The sequence below is a fragment of the Stegostoma tigrinum genome, unplaced genomic scaffold (assembly GCF_030684315.1).
Source record: "Stegostoma tigrinum isolate sSteTig4 unplaced genomic scaffold, sSteTig4.hap1 scaffold_207, whole genome shotgun sequence".
In the NCBI taxonomy this organism is placed as follows: domain Eukaryota; kingdom Metazoa; phylum Chordata; class Chondrichthyes; order Orectolobiformes; family Stegostomatidae; genus Stegostoma; species Stegostoma tigrinum.
Window position 1 is genome coordinate 149,625 of NW_026728145.1, and position 26,408 is coordinate 176,032.

General features: G+C 43.4%; 1 protein-coding gene and 1 long non-coding RNA gene across 2 annotated transcripts in view; both read left to right on the forward strand.

Annotated features, from left to right (window-relative positions):
* Nucleotides 1-9,502, forward strand: part of LOC132207922 (uncharacterized) — a 48,075-nt gene extending 38,573 nt beyond the window's left edge. The window contains exon 3 of the long non-coding RNA XR_009444002.1: nucleotides 9,327-9,502. This is a non-coding gene — a long non-coding RNA (uncharacterized LOC132207922). The remainder of the gene's footprint in view (nucleotides 1-9,326) is intronic.
* LOC132207920 (utrophin-like) overlaps nucleotides 1-26,408 on the forward strand; it is a 94,950-nt gene that overhangs the window by 38,830 nt on the left and 29,712 nt on the right. Inside the window, exons 2-3 of the mRNA XM_059643739.1 lie at nucleotides 24,952-25,109; nucleotides 25,382-25,548. Of these exons, the coding sequence (XP_059499722.1) occupies nucleotides 24,952-25,109; nucleotides 25,382-25,548 (325 nt within the window). The remainder of the gene's footprint in view (nucleotides 1-24,951; nucleotides 25,110-25,381; nucleotides 25,549-26,408) is intronic.

Sequence of the window (26,408 nt, forward strand, 5' to 3'; positions counted from 1 at the left end):
CTGGAGGGCTTATCTTATAAAGAGAGATTGACTGAGCTCGGACTCTTTTCATTGGAGAAAAGGAGGAGGAGAGGGGACCTAACTGAGGTTTACAAGATAATGAGAGGCATAGATAGAGTTGATAGCCAGAGACTATTTCCCAGGGCAGAAATGGCTGACACGAGGGGTCATAGTTTTAAGCTGGTTGGAGGAAAGTATAGAGGGGATGTCAGAGGCGGGTTCTTTACACAGAGAGTTGTGAGAGCACGGAATGCGTTGCCAGCAGCAGTTGTGGAAGCAAGTCATTGGGTTCATTTAAGAGACTGCTGGACATGCATATGGTCACAGAAATTTGAGGGTGCTGACATGAGGATCAATGGTTGGCACAACATCGTGGGCTGAAGGGCCTGTTCTGTGCTGTACTGTTCTATGTTCTATGTAGCTTACATAAGGTGGACGAAGCTAGGGTCAAGCTCAGTTCTAGAGGATTACAGGCAGGCGAGGAAAGAGCTCAAAAATGGTCTGAGGAGAGCCAGGAGGGGGCACGAGAAAGGCTTGGCAGAACGGATTAGGGAGAACACAAAGGCATTTTACACTTAGGTGAGGAATAAGAGAATGGTCAAAGAAAGAGTCGGGCCGATCAGGGATAGCATAGGGAACTTGTGTGTGTGGAGTCTGAGGTGGTAGGGGAAGCCCTAAATGAGTTTTTTGCTTTTGTCTTTACGAAAGAAACGAACTTTGTAGTGAATGAAACCTTTGAAGAGCAGGTGTGCATGCTGGAATGGATAGAGATAGAGGAAGCTGACGTGCTGAAAGTTTTGTCAAACTTTAAGATTGACAAGTTGCCAGGCCTGGACCAGATTTGTCCCCGGCTGCTTTGGGAAACGAGAAATGCAATTGCTTCGCCACTCGCGAAGATCTTTGCATCCTCGCTCTCCACTGGAGTCTGACCTGAGGACTGGAGAGAGGCAAATGTAATTCCTCTCTTCAAGAAAGGAAATAGGGAAATCCCCGGCAGTTACAGACCAGTAAGTCTCACGCCTGTCGTCTGCAAGGTGTTCGAAAGGATTCTGATGGATAGGATTTCTGACCATCTGGAAGAGCATGGCTTGATTAAATGCAGTCAACACGGCTTTGTGAGGGGCAGGTCATGCCTCACAAACCTTATCGAGTTCTTTGAGGATGTGACTAGAAATGTTGATGAGGGTCGAGCTGTGGATGTCGTGTATATGGACTTCAGCAAGGCATTTGATAAGGTTCCCCATGAGGGGCCATAATTTTAAGCTGGTTGGAAGAAAGTATAGAGGGGATGTCAGAGGCGGGTTTTTTACACAGCGAGTTGTGAGAGCATGGAATGCGTTGCCAGCAGCAGTTGTGGAAGCAAGGTGATTGGAGACATTTAAGAGACTGCTGGACATGCATATGGTCACAGAAATTTGAGGGTGCTTTCATGAGGATCAATGGTTGGCACAACATTGTGGGCTGAAGGGCCTGTTCTGTGCTGTACTGTTCTATGTTCTATGTTCTATGTAATGAGAAGGGAATCATTGCCAATCTAGCTGTGCAAGATTTCTTGGAGATGAGTGACCATAACATGATAGAATTTTTTAAATCAGGATGGAGAGTGAGAGAGTTGATTTTGAGACCAGGATGCTGTATCTTAATCATGAAAGCTGAAGATATGAGGCATGAAGTTAGCCTTGATAGATAGGAAAGAGTTGCTTAAAGGGATGTCAGTGGATAGGCAATGGCAAACATTTAAGGAACACGTCGGGGGACTGCAACAACTGTTTAATCCTGTCTGGCATTAAAGCAAAATGGGTAAGAGGGCCAATCCATGACTTAACAAAGGAAATTAGCGATAGAATCTGATCCAAGTAAACGACATTTGAGGATTGGCAGCAATTTCGAATTTAGCAAAGAAGGACCAAGGGATTGATTAAGAAGGAGTAAATGCAGTACAAATGTAAGCATACAGGGAACATAAAGACTGACACAAAGAGTTTCTATAGACACGTGAAGAGAAAGCGACTGCTAAAGACAAATGTTAGGAAGGGCGTTGACCAGTCAAGGGAAGACGGACAGGTCAAGGAGGCATGGATGAGGCTTGTAGGTAGGAGGTGGGGTGGGGGTTAGGGTGTAACTCTAACCCTAAACCTAGCCCTAACCCAAACTCTCAGTCTAATCCCCACTCCACCTCCTACCTACCAGCGTAATCCCCGCCTCCTTGACCTGTCTGCCTTCCCTTGACTGACGAACCCCCATCTTAACTCCTCACCAACACTCACTTTTACTGGCTCCATCGCTGACTCTTTGATCTGTCTGTTTCCTCTCCACCTACCTTCTACTCTATCCATCTTCTATCCATCTCCCCTTCTCGCTTTATTTATTTCAGAATCCCCTTCCCCTCTCCCATTTCTGAAGAAGGGCCCAAACCTGAAACGCCATCTTTCCTGCTCCTCTGATACCGCTTGGCCAGCTGTGTTCATCCAGCTCCACACCTTGTTATCTCAGATTCTCCAGCATTGGCAGTTCCTACCATCTCTGAAATGGTATGTTGGCCTTCATTCCGAGAGGTTTTGAGTACAGGAGCCAGAATGTGTTTTTGCAGTTGCACAGCGCCTTAGTGAAGCCGCACCTAGAATATAGTGTGTGCAGTTTTGTGCTCCCTTTCTGCAGAAGGATGCTGTTACTCTCTTAGTTTATCAGTGCACCGAATGTTTATCAGGCTGATTCGGGGGATGGCAGATCTGATGTATGATCAGAAATTGACTCGGTTAGGATTGTTTTCGCTGGAATTCAAATGAATGAGGTGGATCACACAGAGACTTATAAAATTCGAACAGGACTGGACAGGATAGATGCAGTTCCCAGTGGTGGGTGTGTCCAGAACCAGGGGTCACAGTATGACGATTCAGGATAGACGATTTAGGATGCTTGTGAGGAGGTATTTCTTGACCCAAGGAATGGTGAGCCCGTGGAAATCATTACCAAAGGAAGTAATTGATGGTAAAACATTGAACGTATTCAAGACATGGCTAGATATAACACTTGGGGTGAATGGGATCAAAGGTTATGGAGAGAAAGCAGGATTAGGCGATTGAGTTGGATGATCAGTCATGATCAGAAGGAATGGTGGAGCAGACTCGGAGAGCCAATTGGCCTCCTCCCTGCTCCTATCTTCCATGTTTACAATAGCCACTCTCTGAAATGCAAAGCTTGAGCAATTGTGCAACTTTGAGCTGGGTGCTGGGAGTTTGGTCAGTAACGAAGTTAGGTAAGGCTCGGCAGGACAGCGCTTGTTGCTGTTTCTAACATTTTCACCCTATAGGACTTGGTCCTTGTTGTGCTTCAATGGAAGAAGTTAGCTAATTGGAGATATCTGCAAGTTGTTAAGGTTCCAATGGTTTAAAGTGATTTGGGGAAGTGTGGTATTGTTCATAAAGTACATCATGAAGATAAACAAGATAAAAGAGAAAAGAATGACGAGAGTAAGATGAGGGCCAATCAACCATAATAGTGGGAAGATGTGTGTGGAGTCAGAGGAGATAGGGGAAGCACGAAATGAATATTTTTCAACAGTTTTCACTCTAGAAAACGACAATGTTGTCGAGGAGAATACTGAGATACAGGCTACTAGAGTAGGTGGGATTGAGGTTCACAAGGAAGAGGTATTAGAAATCCTACAGAGGGTGAAGATAGATAAGTCCCCTGGGCCGGATGGGATTTATCCTAGGATCCTCTGGGAAGCCAGGGAGGAGATTGCCGAGCCGTTGCCATTGATCTTTAACTCGTCATTGTCTACAGGAATAGTGCCACATGATTGGAGGATTGCAAATGTGGTTCCCCTGTTCAAGAAAGGGAGTAGAGACAACCCTGGTAATTATAGACCAGTGAGCCTTACTTCAGTTGTTGGTAAAGTGTTGGAAAAGGTTATAAGGGATAGGATTTATAATAATCTGGAAAGGATTAAACTGATTAGGGATAGTCAGCACGGTTTTGTGAAGGGAAGTTCGTGCCTCACAAACCTTATTGAGTTCTTTGAGAAGGTGACCAAACAGGTAGATGAGAGTAAACCGGTTGATGTGGTGTATATGGATTTCAGCAAGGCATTCGATAAGGTTCCCCACAGGAGGCTCTTGTACAAAATGCGGAGGAATGGAATCGTGGGAGACATAGCAGTTTGGATCGGAAATTGGCTTGCTGAAAGAAGACAGAGGGTGGGAGTTGATGGGAAATGTTCATCCTGAAGACCAGTTACTAGTGGTGTACCACAAGGGTCGGTGTTGGGTCCACTGCTGTTTGTCATTTTTTTTAAATGACCTGGATGAGGGCGTAGAAGGATGGGTTCGTAAATTTGCAGACAACACTAAGGTCGGTGGAGTTGTGGATAGTGTCGAATGTTGCTGTAGTTTACAGAGAGACATAGATAGGCTGCAGAGCTGAGCTGAGAGGTGGCAAATGGAGTTTAATGCAGACAAGTGTGAGGTGATGCACTTTGGTAGGAGTAACCAGAAGGCAAAGTACTGGGCTAAAGGTAAGATTCTTAGTAGTGTAGATGAGCAGAGAGATCTCGGTGTCCATGTACACAGATCCTTGAAAGTTGCCACCCAGGTTGACAGGGCTGTTAAGAAGGCATACAGTGTTTTAGCTTTTATTGATAGAGGGATCAAGTTCCGGAACCAAGATGGCATGCTGCAGCTGTACAAAACTCTGGTGTGGCTGCACTTGGAGTACTGCGTACAGTTCTGGTCACTGCATTACAGGAAGGACGTGGAAGCTTTGGAAAGGGTGCAGAGGAGATTTACTAGGATGTTGCCTGGTATGGAGGGAAGGTCTTACGAGGAAAGGCTGAGGGACTTGAGGCTGTTTTTCTTAGAGACAAGAAGGTTGAGAGATGACTTAATTGAGACATATAAGATAATCAGAGGGTTAGATAGGGTGGCTATGAGAGCCTTTTCCCTGGGATGGTGACGGCGAGCACGAGGGGGCATAGCTTTAAATTGAGGGGTGAAAGATAGAGGACAGATGTCAGAGGTAGTTTGTTTTCTCAGAGAGTATTGAGGGAATGAAACGCTTTACCTGCAACTGTAGTAGATTCGCCAACTTTAGGTACATGTAAGTCGTCATTGGATAAGCATATGGACGTACATGGAATAGTGTCGGTTAGATGGGCTTCAGATCAGTATGACAGGTCGGCACAACATCGAGGGCCAAGGGCCTGTACTGTGCTGTTATGTTCTATGTTCTATAAACAATTGCACCTCCCAGTCGCAAACCATTTTAACTCCCCCTCCCATTCTTTTGACGACCTGTCCATCATGGGCTTCCTGCAGTGCCACAATGATGCCACCCGAAGGTTGCAGGAACAGCAACTCATATTCCGCTTTGGAACCCTGCAGCCCAATGGTATGAATGTGGGCTTCATAAGTTTTAAAATCTCCCCCTCCCCCACTGCATCCCAAAACCTGCCCAGCTCGTCTCCTCCCCCAACTGCATCCCAAATCCAGCCCAGCTCATCCCCGCCTCCCTAACCTGTTCTTCCTCTCACCTAACCCCTCCTCCCACCTCAAGCCGCACCTCCATTTCCGACCTACTATCTCATCCCGCCTCCATGACCTGTCTGTCCTCCCCGGACTGACCTATCCCCTCTCCACCTCCCCACCTACACTCTCTTCTCCACCTATCTTCTCCTCTATCCATCTTCAGTCCGCCTCCCCGTCTCTCCCTATTTATTTCAGAACCCTCTCCCCATCCCCGTCTCTGATGAAGGGTCTCGGCCCAAAACTTCAGCTTTTGTGCTCCTGAGATGCTACTTGGCCTGTTGTGTTCGTCCAGCTTCACACTTTGTTGTCTTGGATTCTCCAGCATCTGCAGTTCCCATTATCTCTCCCTTCAGCCCAACTGCCTATTTTCTGTTCTTTGACCAATTCTGAAAACATGCTAATATACTATCCCAAAATTATGTGTTTTTTCTTATATTAGGTAAACTTCGGGCGATATTTTTTCAAGTGCCATTTTAAAATCTAAACACAATACATCTACTGGTTCTGTTTTATCTGTCCTGTCTGTTACTTACTCAAAGAATTTTTTAAAAATTGCCAGGCACAATTTCCCCACCATGAAGCTATGCTGACTTTGCTTGATTATATTATCTGCTTCCACTGTTATGGACTCGATCAAATCCCCACACATAGGTATCAAGGAGACAACATAGACTCAAACTTTTATTTAAAGACAATTCTAAGGTGCTGTGTTCCAGATGTAAATCGATTGGGCACGCCACTCAGCTTTAAGCAAAACCACTTTCCCCCCAATTAAAATGCAAGCAAAAGAAAGAAGAATTAAGATTAGTTTAACTCTACTGGAAAACTTAATTGAATAATATATTACTTAACTACCAAACAACAACTGTTCCAATATAATAATATCCCACAAACACATCTTGGCAAAGGCAAAGTCAGTAAAACAGATTGTCTCACATGATTCTGGTAGCAGAAAGAGAACCCCTGCTTTTAGCTGTAACACAGAGAGAGAGAGAGAGAGAGAGAGAGAGAGAGATAACAGCTTCCACAGCCAACTTCAAACCTCAACAACTGTCGAAATCTCAACGAAAACCTTGGTTCTGTGGGAGCCTGACATGACCCATTCATACTGAGATAGTAAGAACTGCTGATGCTGGAGAATCTGAGATAACAAGGTGTAGAGCTGGATGAACACAACAGGCCATGCAGCATCAGAGGAGCAGGAAAGCTGATGTCTTGGCTGAGACCTTTCTTTGGAAATTACCCATTCATGCATGCTGCTTTTGTTGTTACAACTTCCAAAAAATAAAACCCCAAGGCCTCACGAGTTGTTTATTGGTTTAGAGAAGAACACAAGCCAGGACAAAATACACCTCTTAAAGCCATAGTATTGCCAGACCACATGACCTGCTGTTGCAACTTTTACAACAGACTGCAATATTTTCCCAATGAGAGGTTGCCTATTTTTTGTCATCCTTCCTTTTCATATCAAGTTGTTACATTGGCAGTATTCCCATCTACTGCTTGAAATGTTCCAGATTCCCGGGATATTTGGAAGATGACTGTCAGTGCATCCAGTATCTCTGTGGCTACATCTTTTAATATCCTAGTGCAGAGTACATCAGGTCCAGGATACCTCTCGACCTTTAGCCCCATTAGTTTCCCGAGCACCTTTTCTCTGGTGATATTTCCTGTCTGCTTTTTGCTCTTTGTTCACTAAATATTTTTGAGATGGTATTTGTGCCTTTTGCTGTGAAGACTGACATAAAGTATTTATTTGTCTCATTTGCCATTTCCTGATTCCCCATTATTATTTTTGCAGCCTTCATTCTTTAAGGGATCTGCGTTCACTTTGACCTCTTCCTTCATTTGTTCAAATAAGCTCTTATTGTCTGTTTCTTTTCTTTTTCTCAGCTTTGAAATCTTTCCTTATTTCTGGTTTCCCACTAACCTTGGGCACTGACTGTTGAATTGGCAGAACATTGGAGAGAATGCTGAGGATATGGAAGTTTTGGTCTGATAAATAGTACTCGACATGGTGCTGTTGCCCCAGCTCCTGCTCAGGTCTCTCCCAGTTGAAATGCCAAATAGGAGCCTGCCCATGCTCTTCACATCTGCCCTGCAGCATTAAATGGCTGGAGACAGGACATCAGGCACCCTCTTGGATGGAAGTTCTACCTTGTCAAACTCCTGGCCACTTAGAGCTCAGAAGAGTCTGAAGTTGCTGATGGCTGGAGGGCGGGTCCCCGACGAGAGGTACGGAGTGGTCGAGGGTTGTTAGGGGTTGTTGAAAGGTTGGATGAGAGTTTAAGGGTGTGAAGTGCCTAGGATCAGGCCAAGGGGCCTGCGAATGTGGTTCCCCTTCCAACTCACGTTTTCTAGGCTGGATTATGCATCTCAAGCTGAATGTCTTTCTGATTGACATCTATCTCCTTAGGCAATAGAGGGGATCTCTTAAATTGCCATCAATTGGTCTCAGCAGGCCAAAGGATAGGCAGGCTGCTTGACAGTTCCCCAGAACTTCCACACATATACACACAGTGCCCTCCAGATTTTATGTGTTTCTTCCCACCTTCGTATCTGTGGGATGGGGCTGTATAATCGAGCTCATGCAGTGCTAAAACAAAGAAGTTATCCTGAACCTTGAAATAGGACTGGAATGATGCAGCCAAATCTGGTGACTAAACTTCAAGGGTAATAATTTTGGTAGTATTGAATAATAATGATGAAATTTACCCAACGTATTTTAGGAATGTGACATTTTATCAACAAATTTAGCTAATGCTATTTTCATTGGAGTACAGGGGATTAATAAGTAGTTAATGAAACATAAAGGATTATGATGAGTTGGGGTAAAATAAACGTGGAAAGTCTGTGTTCCCATGGCTGATGGATGATGTGACAAGGAGAAGGGAATGCATTCATGTTTTGGGGAAAAGATGTAGGGGTTGTAAAGAGGAATTTTTTTGAAGCAGTCAATGTTCATGGGCCAGGATCTTGCTGCCTGTGGAAGGGTTAGAAGCCGAGAAAATCAATGATTTCAGTCACATGAATGCATATCTCTGGGCGCTTCATTCCTCACATTGCCATTAGATTTTATTTATGGAGGTTCTGTTATATTTCGAGTGGTTCGACTGGCATTTGATGTTTTGATGAAGTTTGCCAGATTTTGTTGGCATCATGTGAACTAACATTGAAGTGATACTTGGTTAACTACTAATTGTTTTTGGTAGACACTGTAGAACATACCATATGTATGACAAAATAGCAAAATTACAAGAGAAATCTCGTTCAAAACCGAGGTAACAGAGCACCTTTTTAAAATTAACAAGAATGTGTGATTAACACACTTAATAGCTGTGGCATAGTGTGATTTAAAAGAATGCTGATTACCAGAAGTGAAATATGGGTTGTAAGGTCCACTATTTTAAACGGGTAAAGAGCCAATTAGATTGTACTTTGGATTTGGATGTCGTGAGAATGAACATCGGTTGAAAGAGATGGATGTTTGAGGTTAAATTGTTGTGAATCCTGCTTCATAAATATAAAGGAGGGCTTCATGACATACAAAGCTACTGTTCCTCCACCATTGTTCTGCAGAAATTACTGAACCAAACAACAGAATATGACCAGCATCACTGACGGTTCCCTCGTTAGATTTGACATATTGCATTTGAGAAGGAAATGGCCTGTTTCCATCATTCCAGAGTACTTTTGTGAATCCTTGTATTTATTTCGAGGCCAAATAAAGGAATTAATTTTATTTAATAGCTCCAATAAGTTAAAACTGTAATTGAAGTTAGTTTTCTTCCTCCTTTGTAGTGGATCTGTTGGAGTTGCACACAGCACAACGCGTCTTGGATCAACACAAATTGACACAAAACGAGCAACGTCGAAATGTGACTGAAGTAATCAACTGTTTGACGACCATTTATGATGGTTTGGAACAAAATCACTTGGTCAATGTGTCACTCTGTGTCAACATGTGTCTGAACTGGCTGCTGAGCGTCTTTGATACGTATCTATGATTTACACTTTAATGTAGTATGTTTAGATTGTCCTAAGGTGCATGAAACTGCATGCGACGTATTGGATTTTGATATGTACATGATCAGTTAAGTAAATGTGAAGATTGTTGACTGATTAAAATCAATCCGAGTATTGATGACATAAGGTTTCAGTATGTTCTAATTTCATTTTAGTTCAACAGAGAAAATAGTTGAAAGTTTGAGCGACTTTTGTTTTAAATCATAAAATTGAAAGTGATATACTTTTGATTCCATTTGGTCAGACCTGTACAGGATCATGTAGACGTCTTGACACTCTGATTGTAATGCTCTTCACGGTGACAAATGTTAGTGCTGGAGAAAGATGTGTTTAAGTACACAATATGAACATCATCCAGTTAATGTCAAGGAATAAATGGCTTTGTGAGGGGCAGGTCATGCCTCACAAACCATATCGAGTTCTTTGAGGATGTGACTAGAAAGGTTGATGAGGGTCGAGCTGTGGATGTCATGTATATGGACTTCAGCAAGGCATTTGATAAGGTTCCCCATGGTAGGCTCATTCAGAAGGTCAGGAGGAATGGGATACAGGGGAACTTAGCTGTCTGGATACAGAATTGGCTGGCCAACAGAAGACAGCGAGTGGTAGTAGAAGGAAAATATTCTGCCTGGAAGTCAGTGGTGAGTGGTGTTCCACAGGGCTCTTGGTCCTTGGGCCTCTACTGTTTGTAATTTTTATTAATGACTTGGATGAGGGGATTGAAGCATGGGTCAGCAAGTTTGCAGATGACACGAAGCAAGGAGGTGTCGTTGACAGTATAGAGGGCTGTTGTTGGCTGCAGCGGGACATTGACAGGATGCAGAGATGGGCTGAGAGGTGGCAAATGGAGTTCAACCTGGATAAATGCGAGGTGATGCATTTTGGAAGGTCGAATTTGAAAGCTGAGTACAGGATTAAGGATAGGATTCTTGGCAGTGTGGAGGAACAGAGGGATCTTGGTGTGCATATACATAGATCCCTTAAAATGGCCACCCAAGTGGACAGGGTTGTCAAGAAAGCATATGGTGTATTGGCTTTCATTAACAGGGGGATTGAGTTTAAGAGTCGTGAGATCTTGTTGCAGCTCTGTAAAACTTTGGTTAGACCGCACTTGGAGTAATGCGCCCAGTTCTGGTCGCCCTATTATAGGAAAGATGTGGATGCTTTGGAGAGGGTTCAGAGGAGGTTTACCAGGATGCTGCCTGGATTGGAGGGCTTATCTTATGAAGAGAGGTTGACTGAGCTCGGTCTCTTTTCATTGGAGAAAAGGAGGAGGAGAGGGGACCTAATTGAGGTATACAAGATAATGAGCGGCATAGATAGAGTTGATAGCCAGAGACTATTTCCTAGGGCAGAAAAGGCTAACATGAGGGGTCATAGTTTTAAGCTGGTCGGAGGAAAGTACAGAGGGGATGTCAGAGGCGGGTTCTTTACACAGAGAGTTGAGAGAGCATGGAATGCGGTGCCAGCAGCAGTTGTGGAAGCAAGGTCATTGGGGTCATTTAAGAGACTACTGGACATGCATATGGTCACAGAAATTTGAGGGTGCTCACATGAGGATCAATGGTCGGCACAACATCGTGGGCTGAAGGGCCTGTTCTGTGCTGTACTGTTCTATGTTCTATGTTCTATGTTCTAACTGTGTCATTGTGGTATTTTCCAGACTAATTGTCCTTCAGCTTATCTCAGTCAGATTGTTTACTAAACTCCATTTAGGAATAATGTTATGCACTTCACTTGGAAATGTATGAGGACTGTGACAGTATATTGGGGAATCCTTGCAAGCGGAGAGAATTTTATTTTCTTTCAGTCCGGGCTGGATATAATTCTAGGACTTGGAGATGAAAGTCCGGGGTTAAACTTTCAGTGTCCTTCTATACACCCCTAATCACCTCCAATATTTCATTTATATTAAATTGAGCTTCGTCTGCATGAGATGTGTTCCAATATTATATCATTATTGTGACTGTCAATTTTGACATTGTTCATTAGGTGCGTACCCTTCATATTGATTGCAGCTCAAGGTCCTTCTGGATGTCAAAACCAAAATGTTGCATTTTCCAGTAAAATTGCAGACATTGAGCGGAAATTCACACTAGGGAGTACTGAAAGGCATGAATTATTTCTCAGTACCACCCTCATTAATACTTTTTCTACCTGCCAGACAGAAACTAGACTCTCAGAATTACCGAAATGAAATTCTGAGTGGGTGTGTGGTGCTTGCACTTTGCTCAATGCTCCTCTGGACCTCCAACTTGGGTAGTAGTCACCAGTATCTGCAGCCACACCCTTCAGTAGCACCCCATCTCCACAGTTTTGACATGTGGCATGTTCCAGCCTCAGCACATCTCACATCTGCTTTCAGTACTCTTCTGTACTTCATTGCTGCATTTTGGATTGCAGCAGCCCCCCTCATTGCAGTGCTACTGCCAGGGCACTTTTATATGCAGGAACAGGCACCCATTCGTGTATTGGGCCACGTTACACATCAGGACACCTTGCTTGAGCTCTCCACTCTCATTTTGTCCCTGCATGAATGCTAACAGCTCCTCTGCCTTGTCTTCATTTGCCTTGTCTTTTTACGGGTTGCCCCCTCCGCCACACCTCACAGACTCATAATGCTAGTATATTGATTAACCTTTTGGCATCGAGACAAAGCCAGACAGCTTGTCATGTTTGTCAGCAGTCATCAATCAAAGGAGTGGGTGTGTTGCCGTTCAGCACCGTGATATGTTGATCTCACACCTGCAGCATGTGCCAGCTGCAGAAGCACAGAACGCGTTGCATTGTCTCCAACCTCATGGTCATGCTTCAGGTTCCGAGGGGAATGGTCTCCAGTCAAGGGAGGCAGTTTCAGGCAGCAGATCTAGGTAACTCCAGGGCATTGTCTGATATCACTCGAGGGGCTTGGATGCAATCAGTTGGCTGCTCAGGATGACCATCGTCAGGACACTGTCCTCATAGGTTGTGGGAAGTCGAACGTTAGACACCTCACTACCTGTGTTGGCTCTTTCTGCCCTACTGTGGGCTGTTTTTCCTGGATGAAACAAAGGGAGGGATTGAGTGAGATGAAATGAGCTGGTGCATTTGTTAGTGCTCATGTATGTTTGGGAAGGGAGGTGAGGTCTCCTGGGTGAGAGCAAGAGGCACAGAGACATAGAGGATTAATAGCCTTGGGCCCTCAAGTAGGCGAGAGCAAGTGAAGACAGACATTGAATGCTTTGGTGAGAATGGTATTACATGAGCTGTGCTGAAGGGTGGTGCAGAATTAGAGAGAGGGTGAATGTGAGGTAGCACAGAACAATGAGGCTCTTCTTCTGTTGGAGCAGGGGTCACTGATCTTGCAGCACTGCTGGATGGCTCTTTTGGTGGTTGAGCCTGCGTTGGCACTGGACAGCCTTGGATCAGTCTGGCCGAGTCTTGTGTCGTGGCCTCCTGTGCTTGTCCTTGGGAAAGAGGACAGTTCTGCACTGCACCAATCCATCCACCAGGACCTCCAGGTCCCTAACTGTAAAGTAAGGTGCTAATTTCCCATTTCCTGCCCTGTCTGGGACAAATGCTATGAACGGTACGAGGCAGTTCTGGATTCTGAGCAATTTACTGGTCCACAATAGCCGTCAAACATGGCACGAGTGCCAGTAATACCGGGATGGTCCAGTTACTTTGAGTGGAGAACTAACTAGCGTCGGTTGAGAGAGGCACAACAGGAGCATTGTTGCCAGTTATTGAATAGGTTTGCAACAACAGAGTGAGAAAATTTCTTCGGTCTTTTGGAGAGATACTGTCCTTGCAGTGCAATAAAAATGACACTGAACTGATTCATTCCAGTGTTTTAGACCTGATGATTTAAGAACAGAATTAGATCATTCAGCCCATCGAGTGGGATCTATCATTCTCAATCCCATTCTCCTTTGTCCATACTAAGCAAGAACATATCTATCTATGCCTGAAATCAACTCTGACTTGGCCTCCACAGCTTTCTACATCAATGAGTTCCACAGGTTCGCAACTTTCTGACTGAATAAATTCCTCCTCATCTCCATCCTGAAGGGTGGTCCCTTTGACTCTGAGGCTGTGCCCTCAGGTCCTAGTCTCTCCGACTCGTGGAAACAACATCTCTGTGTGCACTCTATCCAGGCCTGACTGACCTTCAGTGTGACCCCCTTCGTCCTTCTAAACTCCGTCAAGTACAGACCCAGAGTTCTCAGCCACTCCTCACATGACAGTCCCTTCATCCCCAGGATTATGTTTGAGAACCTCCGCTAGACCCTGACAAAGGCCCGCACATCCTTCCTTAGATAGATGGCCAAAAACTGCTCTTAATATTCCAAATGCAATATGACCAGAGCCTTACACAGCCTCAGCAATACGTCTCTGCTCTTGTATTTTTGCCGTCTTGAAATGAATGCTGACATTGCATTTGCCTTCCCAACTGCCAACTGAACCTGCATGTTAAAAGAATCCTGAACTGGGGCATCTTTGTGCTTCAGATTTCTGAAGCCTTTCCCCATTTAGAAAATAGTCTATGCCTGCAATGCCACTTCTCGAAAGACTCTCTGTGACCTCCCAACCCCCTCAACACTGCCTGCCTTTCCACCTATCGAAATGTCATCTGCAACAACCCACTATGGACAACAATACCATCAGTTCCTTTGTCCAGATTGTTAATGTATAATGTGAATGGCTGTAGTCTGAACTCTGATGACTGTGGAACTCCTATAGTTGCTGGCTGCCATCCTGAAAAAGACCCTTTTATTGCCACTCTGTGCATTCCGCCAGTTAGCCAATTCTCTGTCCGTGGCAGTACCTACTCCCTAACACCATAAGCTCATTTTTTTAAATTTTGAAGCCTCCTGTGTGGGACCTTCTCAAAGGCTTTCTGGAAATCCAAACAGATAAAGTTCAATGGTTCTCTTTTGTTTTCACTCACTGGTTACATTCTCAAAGAATCTAACAGAGACCTTCCCTTGACAAAGTTGTGTTTTCTCAGCCCAATTTAGCATGTATTTCCAAGTATTACCATGTACTTCCAAGTACTCTCCGGCCTCATCCTTAATAATGGACTCTAAAATCTGACCTAATGACCAGCGCCAGGCTAACAGGTCTATAATTTCTTGTCTTTTGCCTCCCTCCATTTTAAACAGGGGCGTTATATTTGCCATTTTGTACTCCTTTGGGACCCACCCTGACTCCAGTAATTTCTGAAAGATCACCAATAACTGCATGGTTTTTTCACTTATCTCCTTCAGAACTCTGGGGGGCAGTCCATCTGGTCCATGTAATTTACCATCTTCTCGGAATTATAGAATTCCTACAGAGCGGAAAGAGGCCATTGGGTCTGCACATGGAATACTGCGTCCAGTTCTGGGCGCCCTATTATAGGAAAGATGTGGATGCTTTGGAGAGGGTTCAGAGGAGGTTTACCAGGATGCTGCCTGGACTGGAGGGCTTATCTTATGAAGAGAGGTTGACTGAGCTCGGTCTCTTTTCATTGGAGAAAAGGAGGAGGAGAGGGGACCTAATTGAGGTATACAAGATAATGAGAGGCATAGATAGAGTTGATAGCCAGAGACTATTTCCCAGGGCAGAAATGGCTAGCACGAGGGGTCATAGTTTTAAGCTGGTTGGTGGAAAGTATCGAGGGGATGTCAGAGGCAGGTTCTTTACGCAGAGAGTTGTGAGAGCATGGAATGCGTTGCCAGCAGCAGTTGTGGAAGCAAGGTCATTGGGGTCATTTAAGAGACTGCTGGACATGTATATGGTCACAGAAATTTGAGGGTGCATACATGAGGATCAATGGTCGGCACAACATTGTGGGCTGAAGGGCCTGTTCTGTGCTGTACTGTTCTATGTTCTATGTTCTATGTTCTATCTCCGCAAAGAACATCCCACCGAGACCCAGCCCTGTACTGTTTCCCCGCAAGCTCACATTTGCCATGGTTGATCCACCTTGCCTGCACATCTTTGGACTGTGGATGGAAATCAGAGCACCTGGCGGAGACCCGTGCAGACATGGGGAGAATGTACAAATTCCACACAGACCCTTCAGCTTCTCCTTTGAGATGGCCACCACACTCACTTCTGCTTCAGACTCCCTTAAAGTTCTACTACTGGTGCCTTCCAACCTGAAGACTGATGCAAAATACTTGTTCAGTTCCTCTGCCATTTCTTTGTTCCCCAACACTACTTATTTGGCCCCTCTTGAAATTTTCTTTGGATTTTCAGGGGTGTTTTACAATAACAATATCTACTTTATTGTGTTGACAAATGGATTATTTAGATCATCACAGAAACAAAAAGCAAAATTCATCAGTACTCTCAATTAACAATCATATATATATATTAATATCACAATCAATGCATTTCCATCAGGTAAGCACATAGCTGGAACTTTCTAACCTGGCAGTTTTCACTTTTCATTTCTCAGATTTCACTCTCAGACAGAACAGTTGATGTTGACACACTGTTCATTAAAAATAGCATCCACTGTATTTTTCCCCATGTTGTAGCTCGTGGGCTTGTGTCACCTTAACCCATAGAGTCCATGTTCATTTTCAAGCAAGTTATTACTTTCGTGATTTCAGGTGTTACATTCAGAAGGGTACCATGCTGCAATTCGAGCCTGCAGTTTCCAGAGTAATCCCAATGTGGAAGATTTTGAAAAGTATGTAAGTTTCCCTAATTTACTTGTCTTTTAGATCCAAACTGATGAAGACCACGGTCCAGATTTCTGTTCTTAACAAGAATGCCTATTTATTACAACTGCATAGATTCTAGCTACAGTCAGATATTTACAAACATTGGACACATATCTGTACAAATTAAAACTGTAAGCCCCCTGTTAACTCATCTTCCTGCAGACAAACATCGAGGGGAGAGGGACAAAACATGGATATTATAGGTGGAAAAAAAAGGCTAAGTAAGCTGTTCAGTGGCCCCTGTTCACAGGATTTGCAAAGATGATCTTGAGGATATAAAACAAATGAATAAATATCCCAGAGTGACTTATTATCTATTAAAACATGTGTTGATGATATGGCATTGCTATGATCATAAAATAGAACATTGTCCAATTTCCTATGAGCATTACCGTAGTTTTCATTTGTATTCTCCATGTCGGGAACATACTTAATTCGTACTTTACTGATTAAGTGACCTTTGCTCATCTACAGTGTTCAGTTGCAAACAGCCAATAGTTTATTATTCTAATTTCGTAACTTTGGTTTGGAATTTTGTCATAGGAAATGTATTTCCCCTGTGTACTTGTAGCCAATCCTCCATTGGCAAAGAAACACAACTACAGAAGTTAATAAAAGAAAGAAGTGCATTTATGTAGCTCATTTTATGGTCTCAGGCATAAAAAGTACTTTATAGGCAGCTAAACTACCTTTGAAATGTCGTCACTGATGTAGCATAAGAAAACCTGTTGTATTTAAAATAGTCAGAAGTAAAGAAATATGAAATAATAAAGAAAGAAGAAATAGTAAAATAGATATGAAATTATGAATGTAAAGAAATATAAAATCTTCAGCCCTTTGCGAGTGGAGACATAGAATCAGGAGATGCAGAGTCAGTATGGAGCCTACCAGGGAGGAGGCAATTCTGGATCTGGTGTTGTGCAACGAACCGGATTTGACCAGGGACCTTGAAGTAAAGAAGCCATTAGAGGTAGTGACAATAATATGATAAGTTTTAATCAGCAATTTGAGAGGGAGAAGGGAGAATTGGAAGTGTCAGCATTGTAGTTGAAGAAAGGGAACTATGGAGCGATGAGGGAGGAGCTGGCCAAAGTTCAATGGTTCAATACCGTAGCAGGGATGGCAGTGGAACAACAATGGCAGGTATTTCTGGATATAATGCAAAAGGTGCGGGATCAGTTCATTCCAAAGAAAGATCCGAAGGGGAGGCAGGGGCGGCCGTGGCTGACGAGGGAAGTTAAGGACTCTCTAAAGATAAAAGAGAAGTATAACATAGCAAAGATGAGCGGGATGCCGGAGGACTGGGAAGCTTTTAAAGAGCAACAGAAGATCACTAAAAAGGCAATACGCGGAGAAAAAAATGAGGTACGAAGGAAAACTGACCAAAAATATGAAGGAGGATAGTAAGGATAACAAAGTGTGGAGCTGGATGAACACAGCAGGCCAAGCAGCATCTCAGGAGCACAAAAGCTGACATTTCGGGCCTGGGTGAAGGGTCTAGGCCCGAAACGTCAGCTTTTGTGCTCCTGAGATGCTGCTTGGCCTGCCGTGTTCATCCAGCTCCACATTTTGTTATCTTGGATTCTCCAGCATCTGCAGTTCCAATTATCAAGGAGGATAGTAAAAGGTGTGTTGAAAAAAAAATGGTTAAGACTAGAATTGGGCCCTTGAAGACAGAAACAAGTGAATTTATTATGGGGATCAAGGAAATGGCAGAAGAGTTGAGTAGGTACTTTGGAACTGTCTTCACTCGGGAAGACACAAGCAATCCCCCAGATGTAATAATGGCTGAAGGACCTAGGGTAATGGATGAATTGAAGGGTATTTATGTGAGGCAAGAAATGGTGTTGGATAGACTGTTGGGTCTGGAGGCTGATAAGTCCCTGGGACCTGATGGTCTGCATCCCAGGGTACTTAAGGAGGTGGCTCTGGAAATCGTGAACGCATTGGTAATCATTTTCCTATGTTCTCTAGATTCAGGATCAGTTCCTGCGGATTGGAGGGTGGCTGATGTTGTCCCACTTTTCAAGAAAGGAGGGAGAGAGAAAACAGGAAATTATAGATCGGTTAGCCGGACGTCAGTGGTGGGAACGATGCTGGAGTGAATTATAAAAGATGAAATTACAACTCATTTGGATAGCCGGAACAGGATAGGTCAGAGTCAGCAGGAATTACGAAGGGGAAATTGTGCCTGACTGATCTTCTGGAATTTTTTGAGGATATAACTGTGAAGATGGACAAGGGAGAGCCAGTGGATGGGGTGGACCAGGACTTTCAGAAAGCCTTTGATAAAGCCCCACAGAGGATATGAGTGAGCAAAATTAGGGCACATGGTATTTGGGGCAAAATACTGACTTGGATTGAAAATTGGCTATCTGACAGGAAGCAGAGAGTAGTGATAAACGGGTCCCTTTCGGAATGGCAGGCGGTGACCAGTGGGCTACCACAAGGTTCAGTGCTGGGACCGCAGCTGTTTACAATATACATTAATGATACAGATGAAGGCACTAAAAGTAATATTAGCAAATTTGCCAATGACACAAAGCTGGGTGGCAGTGTGAAATGTGAGGAGGATGTTATGAGAATACAGGGTGACTTGGACAGGCTAGCTGAGTGGACGGATGCATGGCGGACGCTGTTTCATGTGGATAAATGTGTGGTTATCCATTTTGGTGACAAGAACAGGAAGGCAGATTACTATCTAAATGGAGTCAGGTTAGGTCAAGGGGGAAGTACAACAAGATCTAGGTGTTCTTGTACATAAGTCAATGAAAGCGAGCATGCAGGTACAGCAGGCAGTGAAGAAAGCTAATGGCATGCTGGTCTTCATAACAAGAGGAATTGAGTATAGGAGCAAAGAGGTCCTTCTGCAGCTGTACAGGGACCTGGCTTAGAAGGACGAGAGGGTGTCTGATTGAGACGTATAAGATTGTTAAAGGATTGGATACTCTGGAGGTAGGAAGCATGTTTCCGCTGATGTGTGAGTCCAGAACCAGAGGACACAGTTTAAAAATAAGGGGTAGGGCATTCAGAACAGAGTTGAGGGAAAACTTCTTCACCCAGAGAGCAGTGGATGTATGGAATGCTCTGCCCCAGAAGGCAGTGGAGGCCAAGTCTCTGGATAGTTTCAAGAAAGAGATGGATAGAGCTCTTAAAGACAGTGGAATCGAGGGTTATGGGGATAAGGCAGGGACAGGATACTGATTGTGGATGATCAACCATGATTATAACGAATGGTGGTGCTGGCTCGAAGGGCCGAATGGCCTACTTCTGCACCTGTTGTCTACTGTAAAAGTTAATTGTATAAGAATGATTAAGACGGTCCCATATTTCTGGTGTTGGCAGCTTGTTCAGATAGGGAAAGCAAGGTTGATCTTGATTCTGCTCCTGTTTGTTACACAGAAGCCTCTTCGAGCAACAATTCTTGAATGTTGATGGGACATTGAAACGCAGGTAGATTATCATGATCACTTGTTGAAAATGGATAGCAGCTAGTGGTTCTCTTTCCTCTCAACCAGTGACCAGTAGGCAATGGTCAAACAACACCTAACCCAGAGGTCACAAGCTCCCCTGAGACATGATGTCAGTTGAGTCTCATGAATAACTACCTGCAGATGAGTTATCTGTAGATAAAGCATGGTATTAAATCTCACATATACTGCTCTCAACCATTTTATTCGAAGTGTTTATCACTCGTTGCATCGAAACAGATCACACAAACTGAATTGGCATCTGCACAAATACCAACATACAAGTTCCATATAGTGGCATTTTGTTTGAAGTTGTGTTTATAAAATGATCGGGTGAAGTATTAATCTTCACAAATCATATTAAGATGCTACAGAAGTCTATGGAAGTGAGAAATTTGTTTTTTGATTCAATACATGTGTGACAAATGACAATTCAAAGAGATCTTTGTTTCAGCTGGAGTGGGTTGCGGAGTCGGCCTCATTCGGGGCATTTAAGTGACTATTAGACAGGCATATGGATGGTCATATAAGATAGGGGTGGAGTTAGATAGACCTGAGGTTTAGGGTAAAAGTTCGGCACAACATTGTGGGCTGAAGGGCCTGTACTGTTCGATGTTCTATGTACCTTACGCTGTATTCAAATAAGTAAAGTCAGTCAGTGACGTTCTGCAACTTCCTTTTCCAGAAGTATGAGTGGAAGAATCAGAGTGCTTTCTTTGAAAATTGGCTTGACGTGACTCTACAAGGGTCATCTGGAGGAAAAATACAAGTGTCAGTACTAAATCTATCATTGCTGATACACATGTAAACTGTAGATTTAACTGTATGTAAACTTTGTTCAACAAACTAGCACACTCAATAAACTGACAAAAATTATACACCAGATGTTTACTGTATTCTCATCATCTTGTGATGTATGGTGAGGATGCAAGTGAAAAGGCACTCTGCCAGTAAGTTTTAATTGAGGCAAAGTTGCCTCATTACTGAAGTCATTTATGCTGTAAATGAGGGAGAACAGTGATGTGTATATCCCAGATAATAAAATGTGAGGCTGGATGAACACAGCAGGCCCAGCAGCATCTCAGGAGCACAAAAGCTGACGTTTCGGGCCGAGACCCTTCATCTGATGAAGGGTCTAGGCCCAAAACGTCGGCTTTTCTTCTCCTGAGATGCTGCTGGGCCTGCTGTGTTCATCTAGCCTCAGATTTTATTATCTTGGATTCTCCAGCATCTGCAGTTCCCATTATCACTGATACAATGTGTATATCCCATGCATTATGTTCCTATTATTGAGTGTGTGTTTTTTGCGTGTGTGGACCTATTGATCAACTGGAATTTTTGATTATTCAGCTCATTCCTGGTACCACAGGTGCTGTTTAACAAAAGGTTTGCTGTATTAGTATATTTCTGTATTTCGTCACTGCCACATGAGTGTTAAGTCATAACTTGGTCTGTGCAGAATGTGCACAGTGCATTCCTGCAAGATAAATGATGCGCTACATATGTATGATGCTATTGTTTCTCAAAGGCACTAACCTTAGCAGCTGTTTTTGTGACCAATGATGTTTTCATCATTCGCACTGGGAAAAAGATTTGGAAGTGCTGTATGACTCTACTGCTCACTTGCAGCAGTGATAACACTGAATGTGAGGTAATGTTTTTGCCGATTTGTTGTCCTGTTGGTCAGCAATGTATCTCACAAACTAATGGGCATATTTCATTGAAAGCTGGTACGTACGGGTATGGTCCAAGGAAGAACTGATTAGTTTTTGACAGATCCAGATTTATTTATCTATTTTTTAAAGCAACAGTTAAAATTGGTCGGATAGGCAAATGATCATCTTTCTGGAATATTATTGATTGATTTAGAATGTTGTGGATTGTGTCAGCCCTGATAGTAGAATTTGTCATAACTATCAAAATATGAGCAGATTTTTGAGAGCAGATTATCAAATTGGCCTGAAGCTTTCTCAGTGAGATGGAAGCTTTTAAGAAAAGGATTTATTTTATCGGCCTTGCATTTACAAAGAATCAGTCAAGTGGAGAAATGCCTCAAAGAAAAGCTGTGTAATTATAGTCTCATGGATGTTTTTTGCACAGGAGGAGGCCGTGCGGTCTGTAGCTGCTCAACAAAGATCTGTCTGCATCGAACTCACAGTACATTGCTTTCCGTTTTGATTGTTTGGCTCATAGCCCTGGAGCCTACAGCAACACAAGTGAATATCTAAATACTTAAATATTCAGACACTTTCTGAATCAGCCACACTTTCAGTCAGTGAGCTCAGGACTCCCACCACACTGGGAAAATAGGTTCTCCTCAACTCCCCTCTTAGCTTTCTACCTGTGAACTTCAATCTATGCCCCCTGTGTATTGACATGTCTACGAATGGAAAAAGCAGCTTCCAGTTATCCTTTCTATGCCCTTCAAAATCTTAAACATCTTTACCAGTTCCCCTTGTCTGCTTCAATCTTGGCATCGGTCAGATGGGCAGGTCAGTGGCAGATTGATATAGCCTGAAGAAGGATTAAGATAAGAGAGTACTTAATGTGGCAAAGCCTGTCGTGCCCGATGGAGGTCAGCAACGGCAGTCAGCAGTGAAGTCCACTGGCAAGGATGGGCGGGCCTTAGCCCAGCGCAGGGGAATACGAACCGTCATGGGGGAAGCCTCGGTCAGAGTGTCTGAAAACTCGTGGCTTAAGAAAGGACTGTAATGTTTGACTTTTTAAACTTTTGTTTTTATTTTTCTACTGTTATACTAAGAAGACTGTAGTGCTGAACTTTTTAACGTATTCAATTATTTTTATAACATAGAGCCTGGAACGGTACAGCTCAGTACAGGCCCTTCGGCCCACGATGTTGTCCCGAACTATTACCCTCATCCTAAGGTCTGTCTCACCTCCACCACTACCTTATACTGTCATCCATGTACTTGTCTAATGGCCGATTAAATGCCCCTAATGAGGCCGACTCCACTACCCTCTCCGGCTTTGCGTTCCACTCCCCTACGACTGAGTAAAGAAGGATGGATAAATTTTCTACATTTGCAACTGAAATTTCGTACCGAGGTACTTTGTACCTGAGATGGCACCGTCTGAGGTGGCATTGCACTCCTGTACCCTGTATTGAATATGTGTGATAATAAAACCTAAGTCTAAATCTAATGCATAGCAGGACACTGGGAAGCTTAGAGGAGAAAAGGGATCCTAGGGTGCTAGTTCATAAATTCCTGAAGGGGTCAGGTCAGGCTAGTAAGGGTTGTTACAAAGACATATGGGACATCTCCCTTTATCAGATGGTAAGAGTGGGGAGGTCACTTTGTGCTGTTTAAAAGTTTGGTTAGGCCACAGCTGGAGTTGTGTGTGGCATTTTGGTCACCACCCATCAGGAAGGATGTGATTGCACTGGAGGGAATGAAAAGGATGTTGCATATGTTGGAGCATTTTAGCTGTGAAGAAAGGCTGGAAAAATTCAGATTATTTTCTGTGAAGCAGAGAAGTTTTCGGGGTTGAGTGGAGGTCCTGATAGAGGCATATAAGATTATGAGAGGTAAAGATAGGTTGAGTAGAAAGCATTGTTCCCCTTAGTTAAATCATCAATAACGGTAGGGCATAATGTTAAAGAGAAACACGGGAAATTTAGCGGAGGTTTGAGGAAAATCGTTTTCATCCAGAGTGTGGTAAAGGTCTGGAATGCATTGCCTGGGAGGGAAGTTGAAACAGGAAACCTCACACCCTTTGAAAAGTACTTGGATGAGCACTTGTAATGGCATAATATTTTTGAGAATGGTCTAGTGTGTAAAAATGGGACTAGTATATGTCGCAGTGTGTTTTTAGAGGCACAGCCTTAGTGGGCCGTAGGACCTCTTCTGTACTCTATGATTCCATGAGAACCCCCAGCCCAGGCAGCATCTTGGTTTTTTCAGTAATGTCCAGGATCACACCCTTCATAGTGTGATCCCTTGCCTTGTTAGCCCTCCCGAGTTCGTCAGCTCACACTTTTCCTGGTTGAGTTCCAATTGCTGTGTCCAGCTGACCAGTGTGCTGATCTCCTCCTGAAGTTTATTCTTTCTGTCTGTCAACCAATTTTGGGTCCAGTGTACCACTTTGCCTTTGATCCCATGGCTGTTATTTACATGATATCCTCCTCACTAAATTAGTCATTCGCTAGCAACACGGTCATACACACTGTGTTTAAGCCAAAATGATGAATCTCGTTGACAAATTTCAAGGGTCCTTGTGGCAAGCCCTGCACAACCCCACTGAAAGCAAACATCCTGTCAAATAGATATCCCTCTACCATCAATCACCCTGTGCTCTCTGCCTCAGCCAGTTTTGGCTCCAGCGTGCCTCTTTGCCTTTGATCCCGTTGACTGTTGCTTTCTTGATCAGTCTGCCAAGGGGGGCTTTACTAAGTCCACATCGAATGCATAAGCTCACCAACACTCCAACATCTCCTCAAAAAAGGATCAAATTTCTGAAACGTGACCTCACCTTAACAAATCCATACTGACTATCCCTGATTAGTTCATGGAAGTACATTCTACCCCGAAGAATGCCTCTTTATAGCTTCTCCAGTGCTGAGATTATTCTGACTGGCCTTTAATTTCCTGGTCTGTTCCTCTCTCCATTTGTTCATCGTAGGACAATGTTCATCGTCCTTCATGACTTCACGTGTGATTGACAAGTGTTTGAAAATTGCTGACAGGGGCCCAAATATCTCCTCCCTCACTTCCCTTGCTCGCTGGTATACATTTCAGTTCGGCCTGTAGATGTATCCACTTTTAAATTTGCTAAACCAGCTGCATCTTCCGATGTCTAAACTTCTGATGTTCCTAGGTCCTCTGCCATGATATCAATACTTGCAGTGTCCTTTTCCATTGTAAAGATTGACACAAAATATTCATCGAGGACAGTGCCCATGTTTTCCAGGTCCACACAAAGATTATCTCTGTGAAAAGAACGAGGAGATATTAGAGAGGTTTGAGATTTACAATCAAGAAAGAAATGACTTCCTTGGAGAATCATACAACATACATTGTCCATTGGTGCCAAGAAACAGAAGTTTTTGTTTCCACAGTTGTTTGCAAATAGCCAATCAAGATCATAAAATAATGTTTTAAGATAATTTACAAAGCAAGGCAATTGAGGAAGATATATTGGATGTATTGAACTCTTAACTACCTCCCTTAAGTTTAGGAATATCAAGTTTTTTCTTATGGATAACTTTTGCAGACCTCTTCAAACAAGGAGCTGAACCCACAGAATTATGTGACCAACAAAGCCTGAGCCTTTTGCTTCACAATGCAGTCCAGATCCCTCGGCAGCTGGGTGAGGTACCTTCATTTGGAGGCAGCAACATTGAACCAAGTGTCCGCAGTTGCTTCCAACATGTAAGTGTGCTCTGCGCCACTTCAGAAGGTCAAGCGGGTCTACTTGCCAGTATGAATTTTGTGCTCATTTTCGGTTTGAATTAGTTCCAGAGGCCAACATGTACCACCACTAATCCAAGGCTATCATGTTTATAAATAGTCAATGTTTTTAATCATTAATTTAATAAAAACAATGTCAGAAACCCCAATGATAGTGTATTAGATATGTCTGAGGATAGCGGATGTAAACTTGACATAATTAATCATGCAGCTGATCTTTTATTTTCTTCTAGGGCCAGAACAAACCAGAGATTGATGTTAAACACTTTGTAGAGTGGATGAGACTGGAGCCTCAGTCCATGGTGTGGCTGCCTGTTCGACACCGTGTGGCAGCTGCTGAAACTGCAAAACATCAGGCTAAGTGTAACATCTGCAAAGAGTACCCACTCGTAGGTTTCAGGTGAGATGTGCAAACCAGCAGAAAGTTAGAGGGAGTTAGTTTTTAAAGAAAGCTTTTACTTTAGATGTTCTATTAGAAACTCCATCAGTCAACAACACAACTGAGATCATCACAAAACCCGAACAAATTCATGGACCAGAGAAGTAATTAGGACAAATTAAGTATCAACTTCTTTACCTTAATTTTTTGTGAGAGGTGAGTGCTGCATGCTTTTGGTATTTTGTTCGCAGTTGCATTGATCACAGACACTGTGGCTCAGAACGGATTGTGACTCGACTTCCGGTTGGTTCTGTAATTTGCAATTATTGGGAATTTACAGAAAGGCCTTTTTATTAGTCCTGTAATCAGTGTGTGTGCATCCTATGAAAGTGATTGCTGTGTTGTTGCTAAATGATCGATAAAACTTCTTGTCCACAACTAGTAAATTAAATTGCAGATTTGGACAGGATTTCTAAGGGGTAAATTGAACCTTTTTGGTGAACTATTCTCCTACATTTCTAAGATTGGCCATCTTGGAGAAGGTGCGTGTTACTGCCATTGATCTGATCAAACAACTCTCTGTCTGAGAAGAACTGGAGTGAGAGCCCAACTGTGGATGAAACTATGACTGCCGTAACTAAATCAAGAGCAACAACGACCCGGAGTCAATTGAATTCCATCTGAAGCTTGAGGAATGGCGGCCTAACTCTGAAGGCCAAGATCTGTTAGCTTTTCATGGACTATGAGGAACAGGGCAGGATTTCACAGAATCTTTAAGATGCCATATCTTGTACAAAACTGAAGGAGAAATGTCAGATTGCTCAAAGAACCATGAGATCACCAGCCTTTGCATTGCTGGGAAGATTCTGGCAAGGTTACTT